The sequence below is a fragment of the Myripristis murdjan genome, chromosome 2, assembly GCF_902150065.1.
Source record: "Myripristis murdjan chromosome 2, fMyrMur1.1, whole genome shotgun sequence".
In the NCBI taxonomy this organism is placed as follows: domain Eukaryota; kingdom Metazoa; phylum Chordata; class Actinopteri; order Holocentriformes; family Holocentridae; genus Myripristis; species Myripristis murdjan.
In genome coordinates, this window is record NC_043981.1 from 8,265,490 (window position 1) to 8,288,652 (window position 23,163).

General features: G+C 43.6%; 2 protein-coding genes across 3 annotated transcripts; one reads left to right on the forward strand and one right to left on the reverse strand.

Moving 5' to 3' along the window:
* The first annotated feature begins 4,225 nt into the window (after window positions 1-4,225).
* On the forward strand, window positions 4,226-6,912 carry hemk2 (HemK methyltransferase 2, ETF1 glutamine and histone H4 lysine). Its single transcript, XM_030070302.1, has 7 exons — window positions 4,226-4,586; window positions 4,681-4,767; window positions 5,028-5,118; window positions 5,206-5,289; window positions 5,405-5,546; window positions 5,868-6,007; window positions 6,551-6,912. The coding sequence occupies exons 1-6, from the start codon at window positions 4,450-4,452 to the stop codon at window positions 5,978-5,980; spliced, it is 654 nt and encodes a 217-aa protein (XP_029926162.1). The 5' UTR covers window positions 4,226-4,449; the 3' UTR covers window positions 5,981-6,007; window positions 6,551-6,912.
* On the reverse strand, window positions 6,090-22,801 carry gart (phosphoribosylglycinamide formyltransferase). Of its 2 annotated transcripts, none has more exons than XM_030070240.1 (23): window positions 22,663-22,801; window positions 22,438-22,496; window positions 20,114-20,267; window positions 18,807-18,902; window positions 18,507-18,681; window positions 17,553-17,664; window positions 15,043-15,111; window positions 14,809-14,934; window positions 14,161-14,248; window positions 13,622-13,707; window positions 13,312-13,480; window positions 12,223-12,454; window positions 11,666-11,760; window positions 11,163-11,272; window positions 10,877-11,075; window positions 9,831-10,082; window positions 8,964-9,116; window positions 8,281-8,484; window positions 8,022-8,177; window positions 7,454-7,584; window positions 7,199-7,340; window positions 6,938-7,053; window positions 6,090-6,744 (listed from the first exon to the last, which is right to left on the reverse strand). In XM_030070240.1, exons 3-23 carry the CDS (start codon window positions 20,256-20,258, stop codon window positions 6,547-6,549), a joined length of 3,054 nt encoding a protein of 1,017 aa, XP_029926100.1. In that variant the 5' UTR covers window positions 20,259-20,267; window positions 22,438-22,496; window positions 22,663-22,801; the 3' UTR covers window positions 6,090-6,546. The 2 variants fall into 2 exon arrangements, with proteins under 2 accessions (XP_029926100.1, XP_029926091.1); XM_030070231.1 differs by having other exon boundaries at window positions 20,114-20,263; window positions 22,432-22,496.
* Between the last annotated feature and the right edge of the window lie 362 nt (window positions 22,802-23,163).

Sequence of the window (23,163 nt, forward strand, 5' to 3'; positions counted from 1 at the left end):
ACTTCACAGATACACACACAATGCTGTCAAATGGATTCTGGACGGCTGTGCCAGACTGATCAATAATGTTTTATCTTGCAGCGTTATTCATTTTGAGTTGAAAACAAACATCTGGGCTTGCTTGCCATCAACACTTACAGTTAATTATAGGCAAAATCTGAGCTTTGGTAAAACTGAAGTGGTTGTCCATTTGCACAGTGAATTCAGATGGACATCATTAACATATTCACCTGCTGCGCCCCTAAATAATAAATTCGAATCGCCCCCTTAGATTAACCAACTGCATGTGGCGATGTAAATAAGTAAACAAATTTTGCATTTTTGCAACCTCAGGTCATTATCAAACTGATAATGCTAATGTATTTATGCCTTAAAGCAGCAATCATTCCTTGAAGTTTCATCAAAATCTGATCAGTGGTGTCCAAAATATTTTGTGAAAGATGGACAGACGAGTAAGCGGGCCGGAGCCAAATCATAGACCCTCCGCAGGTTTGATCATAAGGAAGAACAAACTCTGAGTCAGCCTTACCTGCTGGCTCCTTACCAGACAGCTCTTAATCTGTACATGATGCTCTGGCTTCAGTGGATTGGACCCACGTTTCACTCCTGGGTCATAAGTAAATTTGAAAGCCAACCTACAAAGCGAAGCCCACAGAGCTCAGAGGAAAAGAAAACTCTGAAGTTGTACGGCCCAGTAGCTCAAAGAGCTGCACAACTACATGAAAGTTTGAGGTTGCAATGAACTTTTGAAGCACGCAGCCCAAGTTAGATTGAAAAGTTGTAAGAGGCAAAACTTACACGATCCCCTGGCACAACATGCGGAGTGGCTTTATAAATATTTTGAGGTTGTGGATTCAAATGTGACAAAAAAAAGACAAAAAGAGAGGATGAGTTATGGCTGCTGAACAACCTGATCATATTGTACCATATTATTATTGTTATTATTGTATTTCATTTTATTCTATTAATATATTTTAGAGTTTGGTGTGCCGTAGCCAGCTACAAACACACACTATTGTTATAAGAAGTTCAGCTATGCTCATAATATAATATTCATTTTCATGTTCAGGAAGCCGGAGAAAGCGGTGGTCCACAGGTCTACAGCGGCTACATTTGCATCAATCTCAGGGCAAGAGAACAACCAAGAAGAAAATACAACAGAGCTGATGGAGGATGGGAAGCAGCTCTTTCACCAACAGGCTGCAGATTTCTCAGTGCCATGAAATCTCCAAGACTCGTGTCAAGACATTCAAACTGGAGGCAAATGTGCCCCCTGTGCATGAAGCAGCCGTTCCACTGCACAGTACCGAGGAGACCTGTGTCCAACGCCTCCAGACGTCTGAGTGCAGCGAGCTGTGGAACATACGAAGGGTCAGGTGAGATTTCTGACTGTTGTAAAATGGGCCAAATTGGGACTGGAGGTGTAACCGAAAAAAAATACTGCATGGTAATATTTTGGAACCAATTTTCTCCTGTTTATTACCTATTTTCTGGATGTCCAGTATTTTGACATTAATGCAAAGCAAACACAGTGCCTCTTTTTTAACTGTTTTAACTGTTTGTGAATGTTTTCTCTCGTTTGGCAACCAAAGGTGCCCTGTTCCAGGAAGGCCTGATTGAAAACTTCTAAGAAGAAGCATCCCAAAACAGAAAGACCCAGTGGTATGTAGTACTGAGCAACCACATGGTAATTTGACGGTTGTGGGTTCAAGCCTGAGTGAAGCTTTCTTTCTTTCTTTTTTTTTTTTAAAAGCCAACAATCCAAGTGAAGAGTGAACAGTTCTCAGCAGCAGGTTCAGGCTCACTGATCCAGTGGCTCACAGTGTTAGGTGCCCCCTTCAGATGTTTGGAGGTTGTGGGTTCAAGCCTCAGTGCAAGAGGTAGTTTTGAATCCCAGTATAGCACGTGAAGACTGAAAACCTGTGGAAAGTGTCCACACTCCATCTCACCAAGTGGCTCACAGTGTTAGATGAGAGCATCAAGCTTTTCAGGTTGTTGGTTCAAGCCTGATGAACCCTGTGATTTTTGAAAGCCAAAATATCAAGTAAAGATTGAAACCCTCTGAGGAGAAGAGCCCCTACACTGACAGACCTGGTGGCGTGTAGTATAGAGCAGCTGCATGGAGATTTAGGCTGTGCGGGGTCAAGCCTGACCAAAGCTCATTTTTTAAAGCCAACAATCCAAATGAAGAGTGAAAAGTTCTCTGAAACGTCATCAAGTTGTCCAGTCCAGTGGCTCACAGTGTTTGCTGGGTGTTCAGGTGATGGGAGGTTGTTGGTTCAAGCCTCAGTCAAGTGTTAAATTTAATGTTAGTTTACCAAATGAAGACTGAAAAGCTCTCAGAAGCAGCTTGCTGCTCACAGACACAGTGGCTCAGCATGTTAGGCCACTATTTGGAGGTTTAGAGGTCGTGGGTTCAAGACTCATTTAATGCACAAATTTTTCAAAGCCAGCAGTTGAAGTGAAAGTTGAAAAGCTCTGAGAGGCCAGCAGAGTTCCTCTGACTTGGTAGCTCAGAGAGATAAGCAGCTCTCCTGGTGTTTTAGGGGTTGTGGGTTTGAGCCCGAGTCAAAGTCAGTGCCTTTTGACAAGAGACTCTCCAAAGAGAGGTTGAAAAGCACCCAGAGAAGTGCTCCGAGTGCGAAGGGGACCTGGTGGTGTGATGGGGTCGTTCCCCCCAACGACGTCAGTGGACGATCCAGCGGCTGGTTCGAATCCCCTCTCCACCGTCAGTAACTGGAGCAAACAAAAACTGAACCCGCTGCGGTGGGTAAGGGGGGGGGCCGTGTCCCCCCCCGCCTCTCGGGAGCCTTGGAAGCAGGGGGTTATGAAGGAGAACGTCCCATCCATCTGAGGTTTTACTGAAGAGTGAAGTTGTGTCAAGTTTTAAAAATGTTGGAAGTAAGTTAGTTTGGTTAGTTATATTAGTCGCATATATTACAGTAGTTTAGTAACTATATTAACCACATATAATAGCACTAATAGTTGCTAATACACTAACATGAATAGTAGCCACATTACTTCCATTAATAACAGAAGTAGTGGTAGACTACTGAAGACTTCTCACACCCAACTCTTTACAGTGTTGGGCCAACTATGTTTGCCTCCATGTGATTGGTTGATTGGTTGGTTGGTTGGTTGATTGATTGATTGATTGATTGATTGATTGCAATCCATCTTGGGCATCTTTGCATCTGCTTGTAGTAGCCAGTCTGATGCATTTCATGTAAATGCATACTCTGTTTTATTTCTTTTCGTGTGTAATTTCCTGCAGGCTCCTGTGTGTCTACCAGGCTAGTTAAAGACATTGCATGCTGATTTTGTAGCAGTAACACTTCCAGTCCATCAGGGTTTCAAACCCAGGCTGTCAGGGTCCCACAGCTTTATGTGACAGGTGTTTATCTCTGTGAGCTACTCCTCAGTCAGGACATACAGCTCTTCACTATCTTATTTCTCCATGGCTTCACACTGCTGCCAACAACAATAACAAAGGAAGCTTTGCTCCACCTGAGACTTGAACAAGGAACCTCACACACAAGCTGAGCTATTCCTCAGTCTGGATGGCATTAACTCATGATCTAATTTTAATTTTTACATCAGTTCACAGTAACAGTAACAGAAAACCTGCACAGTATTGGGGCCTGAACCAGCAACCTTAGATTTATGAGACACCTGTCCATCTCAGTGAGCTACAGTCAACCTGTCCCAGCCTGATCACTGGACTGATTTCAGCTCTGTGGCAGAGGACGACAGCAGGGGCAGCAGATGTATTTGATTATCTGAACTAAGGAGATGCCCATTGCTTTTTTACAAAACAAACGAAAACAATATAAAAGTCTTTCCATTTCTAACATTCTGTGTTGATTTACAATAGTTATGCAAGTGCAATACAACACTGGGGATTTCCTTAGACTGTTTCAGTTTACAAATATAAAAATTTGCACAAACAAACCAACAAACAAAAATATATATTTAATTGTGTCCAAGGTGCCCCCAAGAAAAACAAACAGTAAACCAGCCTTCCTTTCAAGTTTTTCTTCTTATTTTTTTATTTTTATTTTTTTTATTTCTAAAACTCTGCAGTAAATTAAAACACAAATGCAATTGCAATACCACGTTGGGGTTTTCTTTCGACCATTTACATTGATAAATATGAAAATTCCTACAAAAAAGTAGTAGAAAAGATAGTTTTCTATCCAATGACTGAAAGAGTTACATGACGTCAGCATGACGCGAACGTATACACGGAAGTAAGCCATGCTAGAGTGCAGTGAGGCAGGTCGGCGTGCTCCTGCGAGTTGATTTGCAGCGTTTATTCATAAAATACATCAAGTATTTATAAAATAATCCAGCGACTAGGCTGTCGAAAGCGTAAATGTTTAATTTCAGGGGGGGAAGCTGACTGCAGTGCCGTGGCTGAGGGAAAGCGGAGCCGGGAACACGTGCGGGATGTCTGCGGGGCATCCCACGCCGATCTACTCCCACGCCGGACGGGGCGACTTCCAGGACGTGTACGAGCCCGCGGAGGACTCGTTCCTCTTAATCGATGCTCTGGAGCAGGACGCCGACAGGCTGCAGCAGCTCCGGTGAGATTCATGCACCCTGCATTCTCCTGCATGTGTAAATCAGGGCATGGAGGAGCATGTTGGTGAATTTGGGGCGTGTTGTGTCTTTTTCCAGGCCGGCAGTGTGCGTGGAGGTGGGCAGCGGCTCGGGAGTGGTGTCGGCCTTCCTGGCATCACTGATTGGCCGCTCGGCTTTTCACCTGTGAGTGCCACATTGTCGTCAGCTGGTGAGGAAGTGGCAGTGAGGGCACACAGAGCAGACCCTGAACGCAGCACACCAGCTTTCCTTTGTAACTTGAACTGAAATAGTCGATTATTGCTGAGTTGCTGACAGAAAATCCATTAATAGGGTTAGGGAGCTTATGATAGGCATTTGTCAGTAGTTGTAACATTTTACAAGAGAAATGCATTTGGTGTGGTGTTTAAGATTTTTAATTTTTGTGATGTACTGGTTTCCTTCAGGTGCACTGATGTGAATCCTGCAGCCGCACGGTGCACAGCTCAGACGGCCTCCTGCAACAGTGTTTCCTTGCAACCCGTCATCACAGACCTGGTGAGACTGGTGCACCTGATATTTGACATTCAAACGTGCATGTGATGACTAGAAGTGAACTGATTGGCTGGATGTTCCTCTCTGCAGGTGGAGTGTCTCCTGCCCCGCTTGTGTGGAAAAGTCGACGTTCTTCTCTTCAACCCTCCCTACGTCGTCACACCCTCAGAAGAGGTGACTTGACACTCAGCTTCAGTGTGTGTTTTTTTTTTTTTTTTTTTTTTTTTCCAGCGGGGTGATAAAAGGCCACGGTGAGGGTTCGCTCAGTCACTCTTCACCTCTCTCTCAGGTCGGCAGCAGAGGCATCGAGGCAGCGTGGGCAGGTGGGAGGCGAGGCCGCGAGGTGACGGACCGCTTCCTCCCTGTCGTCTCACAGCTGCTGTCCACCGGAGGCCTGTTCTACCTCATCACCATCGCCGAGAACGACCCAGGTGGGCTTCCTCTCTCCAGAATGCTTGATATTTTAGATATTTCAAAGCAGCCACCTTTTGCTTTGATGACCGCTTTACACAGTGAGGTAGTTGCCTGGAATGGTTTTCACTTCATGTGTTTGAGAGCATCAGTTGTGCATAGGTAGGGTTGGGACACAGTTAAATACACTGAATCACCCTGTTCAGTTATTGTACTAATCCATATGATGTTCAAACTTTTGGCTGGTACTGTGTTAATGTAGCAGAACGCCATATCTGATGACCAAATGTTATCTGAGTCAGGTTTGTAACAAGTTTGACTTTTTTCTTCCATCTTCCCAGAGGAGATCATCAGTCTCCTGGCGGACTTTGGCCTGAAGGGAGTCTCATGCTTGTCCAGGAGAGCGGGGAACGAGCGCCTCTCCGTCCTGCGTTTCCACAGGACGCAGAATTAGATGGACAGCCAACAGGATTAAGCTCAGGTGGGACACTTTTTTTTTTTTTTTTTGGTCTTCTTCAATGTCTTATCTTGACTAATGACGCAAAAATGCTACAAAACTAGTATTTCCATTCAAGGAGGCAGGTTTAATAATGAAACACACATTAATTTCAGTTATGCAAACATTACAGAAAATTCATAGTTACTCTAATAAGACGTACTCAGTCTAGTGCAGCATTTCAAAATAGACATCACACAGGTCATGCCTTTTTTTTTCCAACATAAAGGTTAATTCCAGTGCAGATATAAATGGAATGCAGGACTCACAGTCAAGGAAAACACAAGCTCGATTGATACGATGATAACTTGATTGATAACTTGATATGGTTATGGTTCTACAGTGAAGACATTAAGAATTACATGACTCAACTGGATTGGAAAAGTTCAGTTTCAGGCAGTGGAACTAGAAAAGGTCAATATCAATCCCTGTGAGAATAGTAAGCGTATTTTTTACATTGTGTCACCAGTACAAAGAGTTTAAAGGGCAGTGATGCAGAGAAGAAATGTTTTGTTTCTTGTTTTTTAGCTCTGTGTGTCGGCCTTCCACGTGATGCGGCCGTCCTCGCCGAGCTTAACGGCGCCGCTGGCCACCAGCTCCAGGGCTGCTGGGAAGGCGCGGTGCTCGGCCTGGCGGATCCGGTCGCACAGGCTCTCCTCCGTGTCGCTGACGAGCACGGGCACCGCCTCCTGCACGATGATGGCCCCGGCATCAACCTCCTCCTGAACATGCAGCAAACAAGCAACTGAGTTCAGAGGAAATGACAAACTGATTTGCAGATGTGGTTGGAAATGCTAAAACATCAGCATGTAGAGGGAGTTAGCTCTAAGTGTACCTTTTTAATAAAAAAAAAAGTGAAATGGAATTGGAAAGCCAGAGGGTTGCTTTGATCCCTGCTCCTCTCTGAGTACTCACAGCCACAAAGTGGACGGTGCAGCCGCTGACCCGGGCCCCCGCCTGCAGAGCCTGCTTCTGGGCGTTCACCCCTTTGAAGGAGGGCAGCAGGGATGGGTGGATGTTCAGCAGCTTCCCTGTGGCAAAGACACAAACATCTTTTGAAACATCTCAAAGAAAGGATTACACTGAAATTGCCACAGATGCTTTCAGGCAAAGTATTTTATGTGGAATGTATACAGCAAAAAGTGAGCGCGAGCAAAGTGTGCAGTGCTGCCATACCGCTCCATTTCTTGACAAACGTTCCCGTGAGGATCCTCATGAACCCGGCCAGACACACCAGCTCCACCCCAAATTCCTCCAGCACCCGGTCAATCGTCCCATCGAACTCCGCTCTGCTGCCGTATAGTTTGTGGTCCACCACCTGTTTGTGATGGGACATAAACAGAAGTTGTGTTAGCGTTGTGTTGTTGGCATTTAGGTTCTTATCCAAAGAGACTTGACGGTTATGAATGGTGGTGTGTTTTCTCACTGTACCCGTGTCTGAATGCCAGCCAGAGAGGCTCTTTTCAGGCCCTGCACCCCCGGCCGGTTGGAGATGACCACCACAATTTCGGCTGAGCTGGACGGGCGCTTGGCCTGCTCTATCAGAGCCTGCAGGTTGGTGCCTGGGACACGAGGAAAAAAACAAAAAACAGACTGCATAAGTACAAACATTTGAACTGCAAATTTCTCCTGGTCACAAATATCAAATCTGCTGTAGCTGAAAAAGTTGAAGTTTTCAATGAAAGTTTTTTTTTTTAATGCCATAGACTAAGAACAAAACACAGAACAAAAACATCCCTTTATCTAATGTACTACATACTAAAGGATATGAACAGAGAAAAGTAAGCAAATCTTAACATCTTAGTGATGCTACAGTCAACAAATGTTTGGCATTTTTACTTGATTAAGACTAAGACAATTATCAAACTTATAATTTTTCTGTAAATCCAACTAAAACTCAGTGATTAAGTAACTAATCCTTTCAGCCCTAATATGAAGTGTTGTCAGTGAAATGACACACTGCTTTTAAACGCCGCTAAAAGCTAAATGGAAAGCAGACCTGTTCCAGAGATGAGAACAGCTACTTTGGTCCTCCTGCGCGGCGTGCTGCTGTCACCATGGCAACCACCGTTCTGCTGGACCCCCGTCTCTGTACCTGGGGTGGAGCCGGCACACAGGCTGTGCTTCAGGTTGCGGACCGCCACAGGCTCTGCCCCTGCATTAACACACACAGACATTGAACAAATCTTCTCCCTTCATCAGTTCTTAATTAATCCCATGTTTGCAAAATGTCCGAGATGAGCAGTTTGGGAAGTTACCAGGCTGCTTGTGGGCCAGGGAACCCACGACCCAAGCTTGTTCGTCGGCCTGGAGTTGGCGCAGCACCCTCTGAGCGTCGGGGGGGGCGACCACCAGCACCGCCCCCAGACCACAGTTGAAGGTGCGGGCCATCTCCTCCTCACTTAGCCCCCCCTCCTTCTGCAGCCAGGAAAACACAGGGGGGATGCTCCAGCGGGAGGCATCTGGCACGTGCAGACACCAAGTGTACATATTAACAGGAGAGAAACACACAGCTGAATTATAAGCACACAGGACATCAGTCTTCTCTGTCAAAAGCAACATGGAGGAAGGCAAAGTCGCCCAAAGGCAGAGAAAAGACTAGAAAAATAAGAGGGCCGCAACCTTGAATGCAAAAAGCAAACTATTTATTCAAGCTAAGAGCCAGATTTAAATGTGCACAAAGGTCGCAGAGTGGTAAACATGGCTTCACAAAGCATGTGGAATTCATATTTTTGAGCAGATACACTCTTCCTCGGGCAGCGACTCATTTTTCAATTCTGCTCACACCAGGGAACTCATCACAAACAAGCTATTAATTTCCAAAATGCAAATTCAAGCCTTGTTTTACATGCGTAACATTTTTCTAGGTTGTTGCAAAACATTTTCACTGGTTTTTGCAGCAGATGAAGATCAAGTGTGTGTGTGTGTGTTTTCCTCTCACCTAAATCTACTGCCAGCTCCTGGGGCAGCACCCGAGGGATGTTCTCCAAAAGCCCGCCTCCTGTGATGTGAGCGTAGGCTTTGACAGCTCCGCTGCGCAGGATTGGCAGCAGCAAACGACTGTAGATCTTAGTCGGAGTGAGCAGAAGCTCCCCTGAAAGCAGAGACACAGTCAAACGGCGTGTGTGAAACAGTGAAACAAGTTCTACCTTGGAACAGATTTACTGGAAAATCGATGGTGTTCAGGTGAATATAGTGGTGGGTCTGCAGTGAGACCCTGTATGTGTGTGGCCTTTCAGCGTCAGTAAATCATTACTCCATACATTCTGACAGAGCAATGATCACCATCACAGGGCTTTGGGATTCTGTGGACAATCTGTCTTGTTTTACAACACAAGGAAGAAAGGGGGCGCTGCTGTTCTAGTACAAATGGTTAAAGCTTGACAGACAGAAGAGGAGTGAAAAATAGAGTGAAAAAAAATCACTTTCCAAAAGGTTTATCCTCCTCAAAGCCAAAAAGAAAACCTTTTCAAGATGCTCTTTGTGACAGGAAGTGACAAGGTTAAAGGGAAATCTGACAACAACCTCTGGCCTGAGACAGAGGCTGCCACTGATCTTAGTTTAGGGTAATTATACCAGGGTGGCAAAATTAATTTGACAATGATATTAAGTTGAATGATGTTTTGCTGAAAATGCGAAATGTACATAGCTTAAACAATACAGTGAGAACAACAAATATTGCCAAGAATATTCTTATAAATAAACTATTTTGAAAATCAGACCATCCTTGGTCCACTATCGTCTCTTGAAATGTATCTATCTCACTTTCTTGATGCCGTTTAGAGACGAAGGAGCGCTCGCTGCTTACCGACGGTCTGTCCTGAGCTGCCAAAGGGAGCGGGGGAGCTGTAGGTGAGGCCGGCCCGCTCCAGGACTTTGCGGACCAGACTGAAGCCGTTGCTGTGGACCCCGGAGGAGGCCACCCCTATCAGCAGGTCCCCCTCGGCGATGTCGTGCAGCCTGGGCAGCAGGGCTCCTCGTTCCACGGCCCCGACGCAGAACCCGGCCAGGTCGTACTCCCCGGGAGCGTAGACGCCTGGCATCTCGGCCGTCTCACCGCCTGCACACAGACAGAACCAACAGTAACAAGTGTCTAGTGAGGTGCTGGGCAACCACGATCCTCCAGAAGAGCTTCAGTGCTCCTTTGGTGCTGATCCAAGTCTCTGGAACTCTCTGGAAGGATGAAGCACCCTTCATCCAAAAGATATTCCTGCATTTGGTGTTTCCAAAATCTTCCACTGGTGTTCAGCTGGCTTGTGATGGTGAGTGTGAAGGCCACAGTGTTATGATTTACATCCTTTTCATCCCCATCAAACCATTCAGTGAGCTCTCATGCCCTGTGGATGAGGGGCGTCATCCTGGAAGAGACCTCTCCACTGTGGTTCTCCACTCTTTTTTGTTTTCAGGTTTTACCTTTAACTTGTCACCTGTCTGTGTACATGCATAGATATTTACATTTTAGGCATTTAGCTGACACTCTTATCCTGAGTGATTTACAATGAGGGCGTAAGTGGAAAAAGCTGAAATTACTGGACTGCCATCATTACAAGCTATTAGTGGTGAGGAGAGCACAGGCTCAAGTCAAAATGGTCAGAAAATAGAAGGAACAAAAGTAGAGTTTGATTCCAAAATGAAACAACCATTATTTGACAAATGGGACACTTACAAAATTAGCACTTAGTAGCACAAAATTGAATCAACTGATGGTACTTTGTGAAGCTCAGTGAGCAATTTAAGTCCTTGGGTGCCAAATTTCTAAAAATTACATAGTTTAGAGCTAGTGAATGATGGACATTAGGTCATAACTTCTGACATAAATGGATAGATGCCACTTTGGAACAGAAGCTGTCTCACCCAGTAGAGCACAGCCGGCCATCTGACAGGCCTTGGCAATGCCGCCGACCACCGACGCGGCCACATCCACGTCCAGGCTGCCGCAGGAGAAGTAGTCGAGGAAGAAGAGCGGCTCGGCCCCCTGGGCCAGCACGTCGTTCACACACATGGCCACCAGGTCCTGACCCAGGCCGCCGTGCTGCCCGCATGCCTGGGCGATCTGCGGGACAAGGGACTCGGTAAAACAGTGATAAACATCGAGCGTATCCCGCATATTTTCCTGCCTCAAGCGTGGATGAGAGCTGACCTTGAGCTTGGTCCCAACTCCGTCTGTCCCGGACACCAGGACGGGGTCGCTGAAGCCTGCCGCCTTCAGGTCAAAGAGCCCAGCAAAACCCCCCAGCTCTGCATTACACCCTGGAGAGAAAACACCAATTACAGTAATGGCACTGCTTTACCCATTCATCTGAGTTTGACTGCTTTTTCTTTCTTTCTTTCTTTCGCTGCTACATTTATCTCAAAGAAAAATAAACCCAGATCTCAACAGGTACGACTCCAGTTGCCAAATTGTAAGAGACTGCAATTTGTTTCCTGCTGACAAAAGGTTTTACACAGCTTCAAATTCTGGCCTTCAAGTCACTGGAGACTCTTACAACTGGGCAAATCCTACATATTACAACATTTTCTTGCACTTAAAGCATTTAAGCATTTGTAAAGCAGTCATCAGGTAATATCTCGGACTTCACTGAATATTATTATTTGACGCTGTTGCACAGCCGTTGTTCTGTGTGTGTGAGAAAGTGAAGTTACCGGCGCGGGAAGTTGCCTTGGCCAGAGGCTTGATCATGTCGACCAGCTTGTTACCGGCAGCAATGTCCACTCCACTGTCCTTATAGGTCAGACCTCTGCCAGAGACACAGTGCACACAGGGTTGTCAGTGCCACTCTTTACTGAACGGCTGACACCATTATTCCTGGGAGGTTTTAATGTCCAACTTCAGTTTATGTCTCAAGAAAGGTTTAAGTACTGGGGATGGTTGTAATATAAAGTAAGTTTCATCAACAAAAATATGAATTCTCCACCACTCATCTATACACTTGAATGTATTTTCCAGTTAAATTAGGAATAAAAACAAATATTAAGTCACAGGTATATCCAAGTCGTGTTTATTTAGAAAATTCTACATGGCAAACAAAACTACAGCAATACAGCACACACAGTTGGTCATTGCCTTTATGTTTCAAGTGCCATTATTACACAGCTGCATGAGAGTTTTAACCTTAACAGAACAAACTACAAAAATGTAAGGAATGTGTAAGTGTGTCATTTTGGGTGTGTGATCACCCCTGTCCCATGTTCACACACACCTGCGTTGGTTCAGGTGGGCGATGGCCCGATGGCCGATGTCGCGGCGGTACACAGCTCCCGGGAAGCCGACGGCCGCCACGCCCTGATTGGCCGCCTGCAGGGCCGCCTCGAAGGACGGCCTGACCGCAGTGACGGTGAGGACCCGCCCGCCGCTGGACACCACGGCCCCGTCCTTCAGGGCTGTCCCGGCATGGAACACCTGCAGGTTCATCTCCTGCACCTGGGGCAAAGCTGAGGAGCAGCAGAGAGACAGAGTCCAAATCAGCTATTGTGCCTTTAATGCATCACCTCCACAACCTCTGTGCTGTCCAAAGCAATCATACATGACTGAAAAAAAAAAAAAAACAACCTAAAAATACTCACTTTGTCACTTTATAATTTAAAACCAAAAAAAAGAAAAGACAAGAAAAAGACGTTATCTCCCAAAAACAAATTACCACCGAAATTACCATGAGTTTGATTGGCACAGGATTAACATTATGTCTTCACCAAAATTAGGGGACATTATTTGCACTGGAATTTTCAATTTGGAAATTAGACATGGCGGATTCGCATGGGATTAAAATCACAGATGAACTTCACAATTATTAGAAATCCCTTGTGAATAGGGCTATAAAGCTCGTTTCATTCCCATTTTCCAAATCTCTGCATGGTTATGGAGGCACTTTATTATGTAAATTGGCATGAATTAATATTAAAAATCAGGGTTTGTAATGTTCAGAAAAAGATGACCAAATCTTGGACTTGCTCCTACTGGTTTCAAAATTGGCTGAGAATTATCCTATCTTGCTTATTTACAGCCAAAAAAGCAATTATCTAGAAGAAGCCACTGGTTCCTGTCCATGTAGAATAATGTGTGTTAAACATCTCCAGTCACCAGGAACAGTGGGCGAGCACCGACAAACTTATGTTTCAACAATTTTACAGCTCCACTCAGACAAGAGCCGTGACTGTCCTCGAGTCAAGGTTTAACAGCTTGATGTGTGTTTGGAGAGGTGTTTGTTCGATCTTGTCTGCAAAAACTGGAATCACTTTCCCGCCTACTCTCTCTGTGTTTCAGCACATCACATCTGGGCAGACGGGCTGACCTGTGATCGGCACTCCTTTCTGGTAGGAGCCGGGGTAGCCGGCGCTGGCCATGACCACCGTGACTGCAGAGCTGTCCTGGTGCCACACGGGGGGGTTGGAGGCCAGCGTCCCGTTCAGGGTGTTCAACAGCACTTCATGCAGGTCGCTCTTGAGCAGGGGCAGCAGCACCTGAGAGGAAGCAGCACCGAATCAGAGGGGAGGACTGCGGTTTTGTTTGTTTGCGACAGGCACTGGCTGAGGAAATGCAAATTAGGTGTATTATGAACTCCCGAATATGCCTGTGCTTATTCACGGGCACGGCACACACACCTGACACTCTGGGTCTCCAAAGCGACAGTTGAATTCGAGGACCTTTGGCCCCTGCTTGGTCAACATGAGTCCTGCATACAGCACGCCTGGAAAAGAGGAGAAATAAAGTAAGAGACAAGAGACAGGCTGCATTTCATTTGTCTACAGCTGCCCTCATGGGATACGAATTTTGTTAGCCAAATAAATAAATAAAAATAAAATAAAATATTGAAATGTAATGTTATATTTATTTCCTGCTGTCTTCAGGTTATGTTTATATTCCCAACAGAATAAAACAGGATAATAAATTTAAATAGAATCTGTGAACCTGAACTGTGTTTAAAATTGTGTTACAGGGTAAAAAAAAAAAAAAAAAGTCCTGATATGTTGTAGAGGTCATAGAAATTCAAATTTTTTTGAACCCTTTCATGGAAAAGTCAGGGAGTTACATTTGACATTATTGTAAAAACTCACTGCACGGATGGACCGGAGCTAAAAAGGTCTCATTAGGGTATTCTGAGGGTGCAGCCGAACGTAAAGCTTTAAACGAGTGAACTTGCCGACATAGGGGGCTCCCTCTGCCTTCATGCCGTCCACGGTCTTCTGCAGGACCGACTCTCGGATCTGCTGCAGCAGCTCCTGACTCACCTGGAGACACAGTAACAGTGACCGTGAGCTCCAAGTTTCACCTAAATACTGGCCAGCAGAGGCTCAGAAATCATGCATGATGTCCCTGATGTACCTCTATCTGCAGTTCCACAAAAACACCTTGGCATATGACAAGTGGATCTGAGTTTCTAGCTGAAAGCATGTGTGCTCTAACTTCAACACCACCTTTAATACCATCTCATTTGCTCGTAGCACCAACGTGGTTCAAGTCTGATTTTCCCCTTAAGTTCCTTCAAAATTGTGTTTGTGCAACAACAGCACATGCATATTCTGGATCTGCTGGTTGCCGCGCTTCACTGACGCTACATCACACTTACACTGAGTGAAATATTCAAACCCCAGAAGCCATTGTTTTAGAGCTGCAGTATTAAATCAAACAGACAGTATCTACATGTCTTGTGCATCATTTTACACACATTTCCCTGTAATGCAGCAAGACATATTTGGTGTCTCTGGAAAGCCTGGGATCTTCACTAGAATTTAAAATACATTTCAGTGTGCTTGAACAAAGCTTGATTGTGCATCAGTGACAAACCCACCTGAGGTGTGGGGCAGTATGCTCCCATACCGCCCGTGTTGGGCCCCACGTCGCCGTCCTGCAGCCGTTTGTGATCCTGCGCCGGCGGCATCGGCGACACAGAGGAGCCGTCGCTGAAACACAGACACTACAGGAGGACAAACATGTCATCAGCTCCACCTGGATGGTGCTTGGGCGAGTCGTGAGAGTATGGGACTGGTGTGATGCTAGGATTTGGTGAACGTGATGCACTCACAGACACTTCTTCTCCTTCAAGCAGCTCCTCAACCACGACCGTCTCGCCTGCACTTCCAAAGGCTTTGTCCTGCGACAGAGTGTGTTCAAAATACAGGTTAACCTTCAAACAGGCGCTCAACAACTTGCTGCACAGCAGAAGGCTAAATTATCTCCCTAAAATTCCCTGCATAGTCACACTCGTGGCAAGATGTATTTTCTTGTAAAAAGCAGCTTCTGGGCCTCAACCAGGTTTGAAAAGCAGAGGGTCTGGCTGCTGGAGGCTGCAGTCTCTAAAAGCAGCCAATCTAAGCAAGAAGAGGGACAGACACTATTTGAAGGTCGTTTTGCAGGGTATTATTTATTTTCTGGAAAAAGTGTTTCACTTCAAAATGAGACCCCGCAATTTAAAAATTGCACACCACCATTAAAAAAAATGCTGGCTAGGAAATAAAACTTCTCAGAATTTAATTTAAGTTATCCATCCTTATACCCCTGCCAACAAATAATGACATTTGTGGAAGAGCGGAGTGGTTAAAATGTCACTGATCTGAATGCATGGAATTGGATGGGAAAAAGTTTGTTGTGGAAATGAGTCACAAATGTTCTCTCTTGCTAAACAACATTGGGGAAAGTGCCCTTGAGCAAGGCATTTATACCCTTAATGTTCCAGTGGAACTGCTTGGTCAGCAAGTTCCAAGTTCAAGTTCAGGTTTATTTAGAGCCCAATATCACTGTTTCCAGACGCCAAATGTATAATTTCATTGTGCAATAATTCATCTTAATCTTAACGCTGCAACATGTCATATTCATTACATTTTATTGAGTAAGTTGAGTCAAGTCTCCTTTTGGATCTGTCATTGTTTTGTTTCTGGTGTGATTTTTCTCTTTAAATAAGCTTTGACTGGACTGATTATTTGTACAGCAAGGACTTAGATCTGAGGTATTCACTGAATAAGTTATAGTTTCATTTTTTTTTTTTTAAATCCTGTGCAATTATGCAACAGTACTTGCACCAAAAATCAAGATATTATGCAGCATTTGAATTAATCTTCCCAAAAAGTTTAAGTGAAGACATCAGCACATGATGGATGTTCCTCATGGCCGAGGGCGGAAGTTAAATTATATGCACCTTCATCACTTTAACTGGGTAGCTGTTTCTTGGGGGGAGGGGGAATACCACAAAAGAGTTTTCCTCCTCTACAATTATGACTTAATAACTCAGAGTTGTGAGTTTTCTTCTCATAATTGTGGTTTATGAATAATTCACTAAGTCATAACTGTTACAGAAAAACAATTGTGAAAGCAGTGTCACAACTCCAAGGAATAAACTCACAATTCTGCCTCATTAAGTCACAACTGGGAGGAAAACAGAACTCTGAGATATGCACTAAAGTCACAACAGTTACAAAAATACAATTGAGTTCTGCTTTATGAAGTAACAGCCGTGAGACTGAGGGTCAGGATTCTGAGATGTAAATGTACTGCTGGAATACAAAAAAATAAAAATAATAATAATTCTGAGCCATAATTGTGAGAAAAGCAGTGCCTTTTTTCCCATGTGGTGGGAATGGGCTTCAAAAACAAAACAAGACACCCATTCCAATTCAGGACACACACACTTTTTTTGTGCTGCATCTACAGATTTGAAGATGCTAACAGTTAACCTATGTTGCATTTTGGGTGGGAGTGTTTTCATGCAGAAGGATATTGAAAAAGATATGATGATGAATATGAAAAGGATTGAAAATGTGGTAATTGCTAATTTTTTGAGCAATAAATAAACACTTAAAAAAAATAAATCATCCTTCAAAACGAATATGCAGAGGCGTCTACTGGCACACACATGACCACTGAACAGCAGGAGGTGTAACACTGCTCGGTTTCAATATTTGTCTTCTGCTTCATATAATTTGCATAACTCCCTTTTCTTTTTTTTTTTAAAACATCACCCATACATGGATATTTTGTGTATTGTGTTTTTTTCATGTATTAATGTATATTGATGTAATTTGTGTACATTAATGCTATTAACGTTCATCATGTAATGTGCTAAGGGATAATCCCGACTCATTATCCCACTTACACCATGATCATTTGCCAACAACATAAAGAGGAGGAAACGGCTTGATGGACAGAGGAAATTCTGCGCTCTGTAAGGCAGTAGATACGGCATCACGAGTAATTATAAAAAACAGGCATAAACGCTCAACTCCATAGTTTAACAATGATATCTGTGTCGGAGATTCAAACGTAACTGGTGTAACGACAAACTTGAGGTCTTGTCTCGTCTGGCATGATAGTAAATTATAAACGCACCATCCCCACAGCCAAAAACATTTAGTACTCGAAAATCATTAACCTTAAAAACGTAACCCTCGGTTTCTTTTGACAAAATATCTAACTCTAAGCTAGAATCTCTCCCCTCAGACTAGCTCTTCTATGATGATGTTCAAAACAGACTCTTTCCTGTCCTGTTAATGTCGTGCAGCATCGAGTATCAAGCGTCCCAAGTGTCTGATGGTCCAGTACCTTCATGATGTCCATCACTGCCTGACAGGCCTCATCCTGGTCTCGGGCCACAATCACTCCCTTCCCTGCCGCCAGGCCGCTGGCCTTCACCACCAGCGCTGGAAACTCGGCCCTGGAGACACACGACGACGGATGGCAAAGGTCAGTCCCTCATAGATATTCAGTGTGAGTCCACATTATTCTGCTTTTCTGTGAGAACACGTCTGCGGCAGATGCCACGTTGCTGAGAATTCTGAGGTTGGTGGACGGCCAAGGCCATAATGCATGAAATGTGTTTATTTGTGGATCATTTAACATTTGTGTAGCGCACCATTATCTGGGAACAAGCTTAGGACCCATATGGATAAAGTCTGTCACAACAGAGCAACTAATCTGCTCCCAAAGTGAGTTTACATGAACAAATACACTGACTTAAACTGAACATATGAGATTATTTACATCAGCTTAGAGCTTTCGATCACATTTATGTTTTCACTTACCATTTTATTAACAGTGTCAAAATATATAAGACATCTACATACATTTTCTGAAACCACCTGAGAAGTAAGCATAGTGACGATTTCATGCTCTGTTGGAAAACAAGTTACAAACTCCCTTATATTTAATGGTTCAGAAAACTTAATTTCATGACTTGTTGCACCTGGAATCAAATTTTTGGGACTTTCGTGACTTCCATGGCTAGTGAGAACCCTGAAGTCAAGCAACTGTTCCCTCCTCAGCTTTACATGCACTGTATATGCAGTTTTTTTATTAGTTACAGTCTACATGGAAAGATTAAATTGCATTCTCCAGTAGATCAGATTTTTTCAGTTGACAACATAATCTGAAAACTGTGCGACTGGATTAAACTTTCCTTGCATGTCTTGTTTCAGATCATCAATCATGAAAATTCTTGGCGCTAATGCACAAAAAACTGTAACCCAACACTCTTCAAAGCTACACTCCTTTACTGACGTGCGGATGTAGCTGCAGGCCTCCTGTGGGTCGGTGAAGGAGCCCCAGCGGGCCGTGGGGATGCCGTGGCGCTCCATGAAGGCCTTGGAGAAACTCTTGCTGGCCTCCAGCTGAGCCGCCTTGGCGGTAGGACCGAAACACGGCACCCCTGCTGCTGTCAGGTCATCCACAATGCCTGGGAAAGAGCAAGAAGGGAAAAGGACAGACACCCAAAAATGTGAAGGAAGCAAAACAAGAACTGCCAATCATTTGACATTACAAAACCTGCCTGAAACACTGAGGAGCAAAGAAGTCACTCACCTGCCGCCAGCGGTACTTCAGGCCCGACCACAACCAGCCCAACATTATGATCCTTACAGAACTGAGCCAAGATGCTGTGGTTACTCACCGACACCTCTGGGTGAAGAGAGGGAGACGGACACAGAGCATGAGAGTTCAGCATCTACTTGAATCACGAGTGAATCATTTCTAATGCAGACGCCCCGCTGGGCTTGCTGGTGACACTAGAGGGAAGGTCATGAGGTCACCAGAGTAGACATGTATCATCATCTAGCCAAGATTAATGCTGAAACCAAATTTCATGGCAAAGTTAAAATAGTTTTTGAGACATTAATGTGCGAGATTATATTTCACCAGCTTGTGGCGCTAGACAGAAGGTCATGAGGTCACCAAAATTAACACACTTCATCCTCTAGGCCGGTGGATCTCAACTTTTTTGGTGTCAAGGACCCCCAAATTGATACACATCAGGCTATGATCAACATCTTATAAGATTTAGATGTTCCATCACTGTCTATACTGTAGGCTGGCAGATTAGCAGTGAAGAGTGTGAAACCTATGAATAGAGCAGTCATTCTTATACACTCTCTCAGTGGGCTAACCTCTAGTCAGTGAACCAAACAGTGAAATTAAAATGTTCCCTGTTTTTCTTGGGACCCCCTGGAAACCCCCTCAAGGACCTCAGGTTGAGAACTGCTGCTGCAGGCAACATGAACGTTGTCATCAACATTTCTTTAGACTCTGAGAAAATAAACTGTCACAAACTTCTTTTTCAGTATTACCAATTATTCAAGGTCATGACAATAGAAGGGAGGTGATGAAAGGTCAGATTTTTTAGGACGTTTTAACAACAATTAAAAAACACACAAGACTGATTTTTGGCCAAATCATTGTTTTCTTATTCAGATACGCTTTTCAGGTCAATATAAAAGGAAGAACTATATATTTGGTCCAGTGCAAAGTTAAGATTTACACACATATTCTGAAACATAAGTGCAACGATTACGATAGGGTGATTTTGGGGTTTGTGATATTATAAATGCTCTATCTCACGTTTGAGTAATTTTAACAAAAAATGTAAATGTTGAAATAAGACCTAATAAATTAATATTTGTATAACTGAATTAAAGCCATTTTAAAGATATTATAGGGCCTGACAAAAAAAAAAAAAAAAACCTGATTATAATGAGTAAGTCCAGGGAGTAAGTTTTGAAATAAAGGCAGTTTGAACAATTCACACAACTTCTTCTTCATGTGATTTTGGTTTTACTCAAACTCAAATGTACAGAAGAGCCTTACTGGGTGTGTATTTGTCTGTGTGCATTTACCAGAGTTGCTGATCTTGCCGCAGTTTGCCGTGCCTGCATTACCCGGCGCCACCAGGACCTGCTGTATTTGCGGTGACTGGGCCAGCTTCCAGGCCAGCGCGTGTTCCCGCCCACCACTGCCGATCACCAGCACCCGCTCCGCCATGGCAACTGTAGTCAAGTGATAGGCCGATTAGACAGCCAATCCCGTTCAGAGCTCCGTGGCCATTACACAGACTTAATAGGCAATGCTTTCATCTGCCTTTACCCATTCATAAAGTAGCCATTTAATTGCATGTAAAAGTTGACCTATGACAAAAGGAATTTGCTTGCTTGTGAAGAACTGTTGACCTTTTCTGAGGCCGGGGGTCTTCAATTATTTTGTAACACCGCACTAACAAGGTGGCAATCAAGTGGAACAAAAACACTGGTCAGCAATTAATTGGCTTGGTCACCGGGCATGGCCAAATCACCGGCACCTAAAAACAGGCTCTCATTTGCATGGAACAACAAAGCCATTATCAGGTTGATATAAACTACCTGCCACAGCCTCGGCCTGGCAGGGCAATTGTCTCTGCAATCTGGCTTGCTGCGCTTTATTTCGCCTCCCAAAGACAATGACCCGGTCGAGATTTCATCCCTGAAGCAAAGCTGTGTTTTCTTTGAGTTTTCTTAACACTTCCATTTATTTACAATGGCGAAATAAAGCTCTTGTACTACTCATGAGAAGCCCAAATATAAAAGCTGGCTTTTGCTGATATTAGCAGACATACTGAGGCATCTATGGCAAAAAACTTCCTGTTTTTTTTTTTGTTTTTTGTTTTTTAAAATAACACTGTAAGGTGTTTTTAATGCACAAATTACAAAAATTACACACAAACCTTGAAATGCATTTGAAATAAGACTGTCTCGGTAAGACATCAGAGACTCAAAAAAACTTGCTAAGCCAATTTCACTTGAAATTGTTCCATAAAGCTGCAACCAATTAATATTTTTTTTTATTAATAAATTAGTCATCTAGTCAGTGAAGCGTAAAAAAATAATGAAAAATTCTTACAGGAAATCAGAAGAGCCCAGTGATGTCTTTTGACTCTAATCTGACCAGCAGCCCAAATTAATAAATAAATAACATAAGACAGAATAAAATAAAACAAAATTATATCACAGACAAATTATTAATTTACAATGATATGTATGGAGCAAAGTAGGCAATCTCAACATCTGGGTGAAACTGGAAATGCAAAATGGAAGCACATGTGTGGCATTTTTACTGACTAAAACAATATTATTACTGTTTACAGGATGATTATACATTTATTTTCTGTTGATCCATGAAATGATTAACTGACTAATATTCTCAGCACTGCAGTCTAACCAACAATGACCAAAGACTTTACTCCAATCTTAACAGCTCCTTGAGCACAAATCTTTTTAGCCAGGACTCTGCTATCCGATCCTGATAGGAGTCGGGACCGCACTGAAGCCCCAGCAGCTCAAACAAACCGGGGTCAGAGGTCCAGCCGTAACCTCCTGCAGTGACCTGAAGACCCACTGCTGCAAAACTGAAGATTTCACAACTAAACAGATTACCAGAGGTTCACTGTGCATATCTCCACTGAAAGATACAAAGGGACGAGTGTTGCACAGTGCGCGTGTTCTGCAATTAGTTTCCTCACTGGCTTTGATTGGAATCACTCAACTCATGTGAGTCACATGTCAGGACCCCAGTTCAAACAATTCACAGGTTTTACAACATTTTCCTATAAGACAAATCAATATAACATTGCTTTAGGCCATTTTATGCCTGTTGTAGTCCAGATTGACTTTAAAATGCGTTTAATGTACATTGTGGTATTTTTGCCTCATCCCATTCCCCAAAGCATCACAGATTTATATACAAAACAATCTTAAAAATGACTTTCATATGGACCTGAAAATAAGTTAATTCAGTGACTTCACGTGTCAACCATGTGGCGGCACATGGATAGAAATAATAAATTAATGCTGCAGTTTAATGAGGCGTTTAGTGTATTCATCCACCACGCAGCATGCATTTTGTCGAATCACTTCCTGCATCCTCTCTATATAAAAACAGCATTATCAGTATTAAGTATAAGTATAAAACGGATCTCTTCTCACATACTTGAAGTTAAACCAGCGAGTTTGAGGTTAATTCAACCTGAGGGGCTCTCCTGATGCTTTCCCCAGAGCACATCTCAGTTTTTAAAGTTTTTAAACTTAGCCACGTTAGCAGAGGACCGAAACAGTGTTCAAAGTGATTTTAAGAGTTCAGAGCCGAGGTGGAAGGCATTCAGGAGGTGTGTTCGTGTGGGACTCACCTGTGTGTGTGTGAAGCTGGAAGCAGCCAGAGCTCGGTGTGGCGGTCAGATGGGAGCTGTCCTGCCTGCGGATGCAAAGCTGCTATCAGCTCAAACCACGTGGATCCAATAACTCACCTCAACAGGATAAACCGAGTCTGAAACAGCGCTAACAAGAGCTACGCAACACCAACAAGACACAAATATGTCCCTGTATGATGTTATTGTACTGTAACCTACGTTTATTCTTACCTTTTCCTCTTGCACAAACTACTTTTGGCTAGTATGTAGATGCTTCAACTTCCTCGGCGCGTGTAGCAAACCAGAGCATCATGGGAGTTGTAGTTTATTGGTCACCCTGCGCCGAGGTTTGATTGCGCGTTTCCTCCTGTTTCACGCCGAAGAAGACAATTAGTACTTTTTAATGTGTATTATTTTGTATATCACGTACTACGAGGTAAAGCTTGAACCTAAACACCATTTCCATTCCATTTGAAAAAAATAAATAAATAAATAAAAAAATAAAAATCATTTAACCAGGGTGTTTTGAGCCAATAAATTACTCTACTTGTCGTTTGTTTGTCGTTTTTCCAACGATATTTTCATGGTGCATTGTGCAAATATACCCCCAGAAGCTTAATACCATTCAACCCTGCACCTTATACATTTCTTCCTCACTTAGCAGTTAAAATAATAAAAGGAAATGGCCTATATATAAACAGGGTAAAATAATGTGCAGATATGGACAGAAGA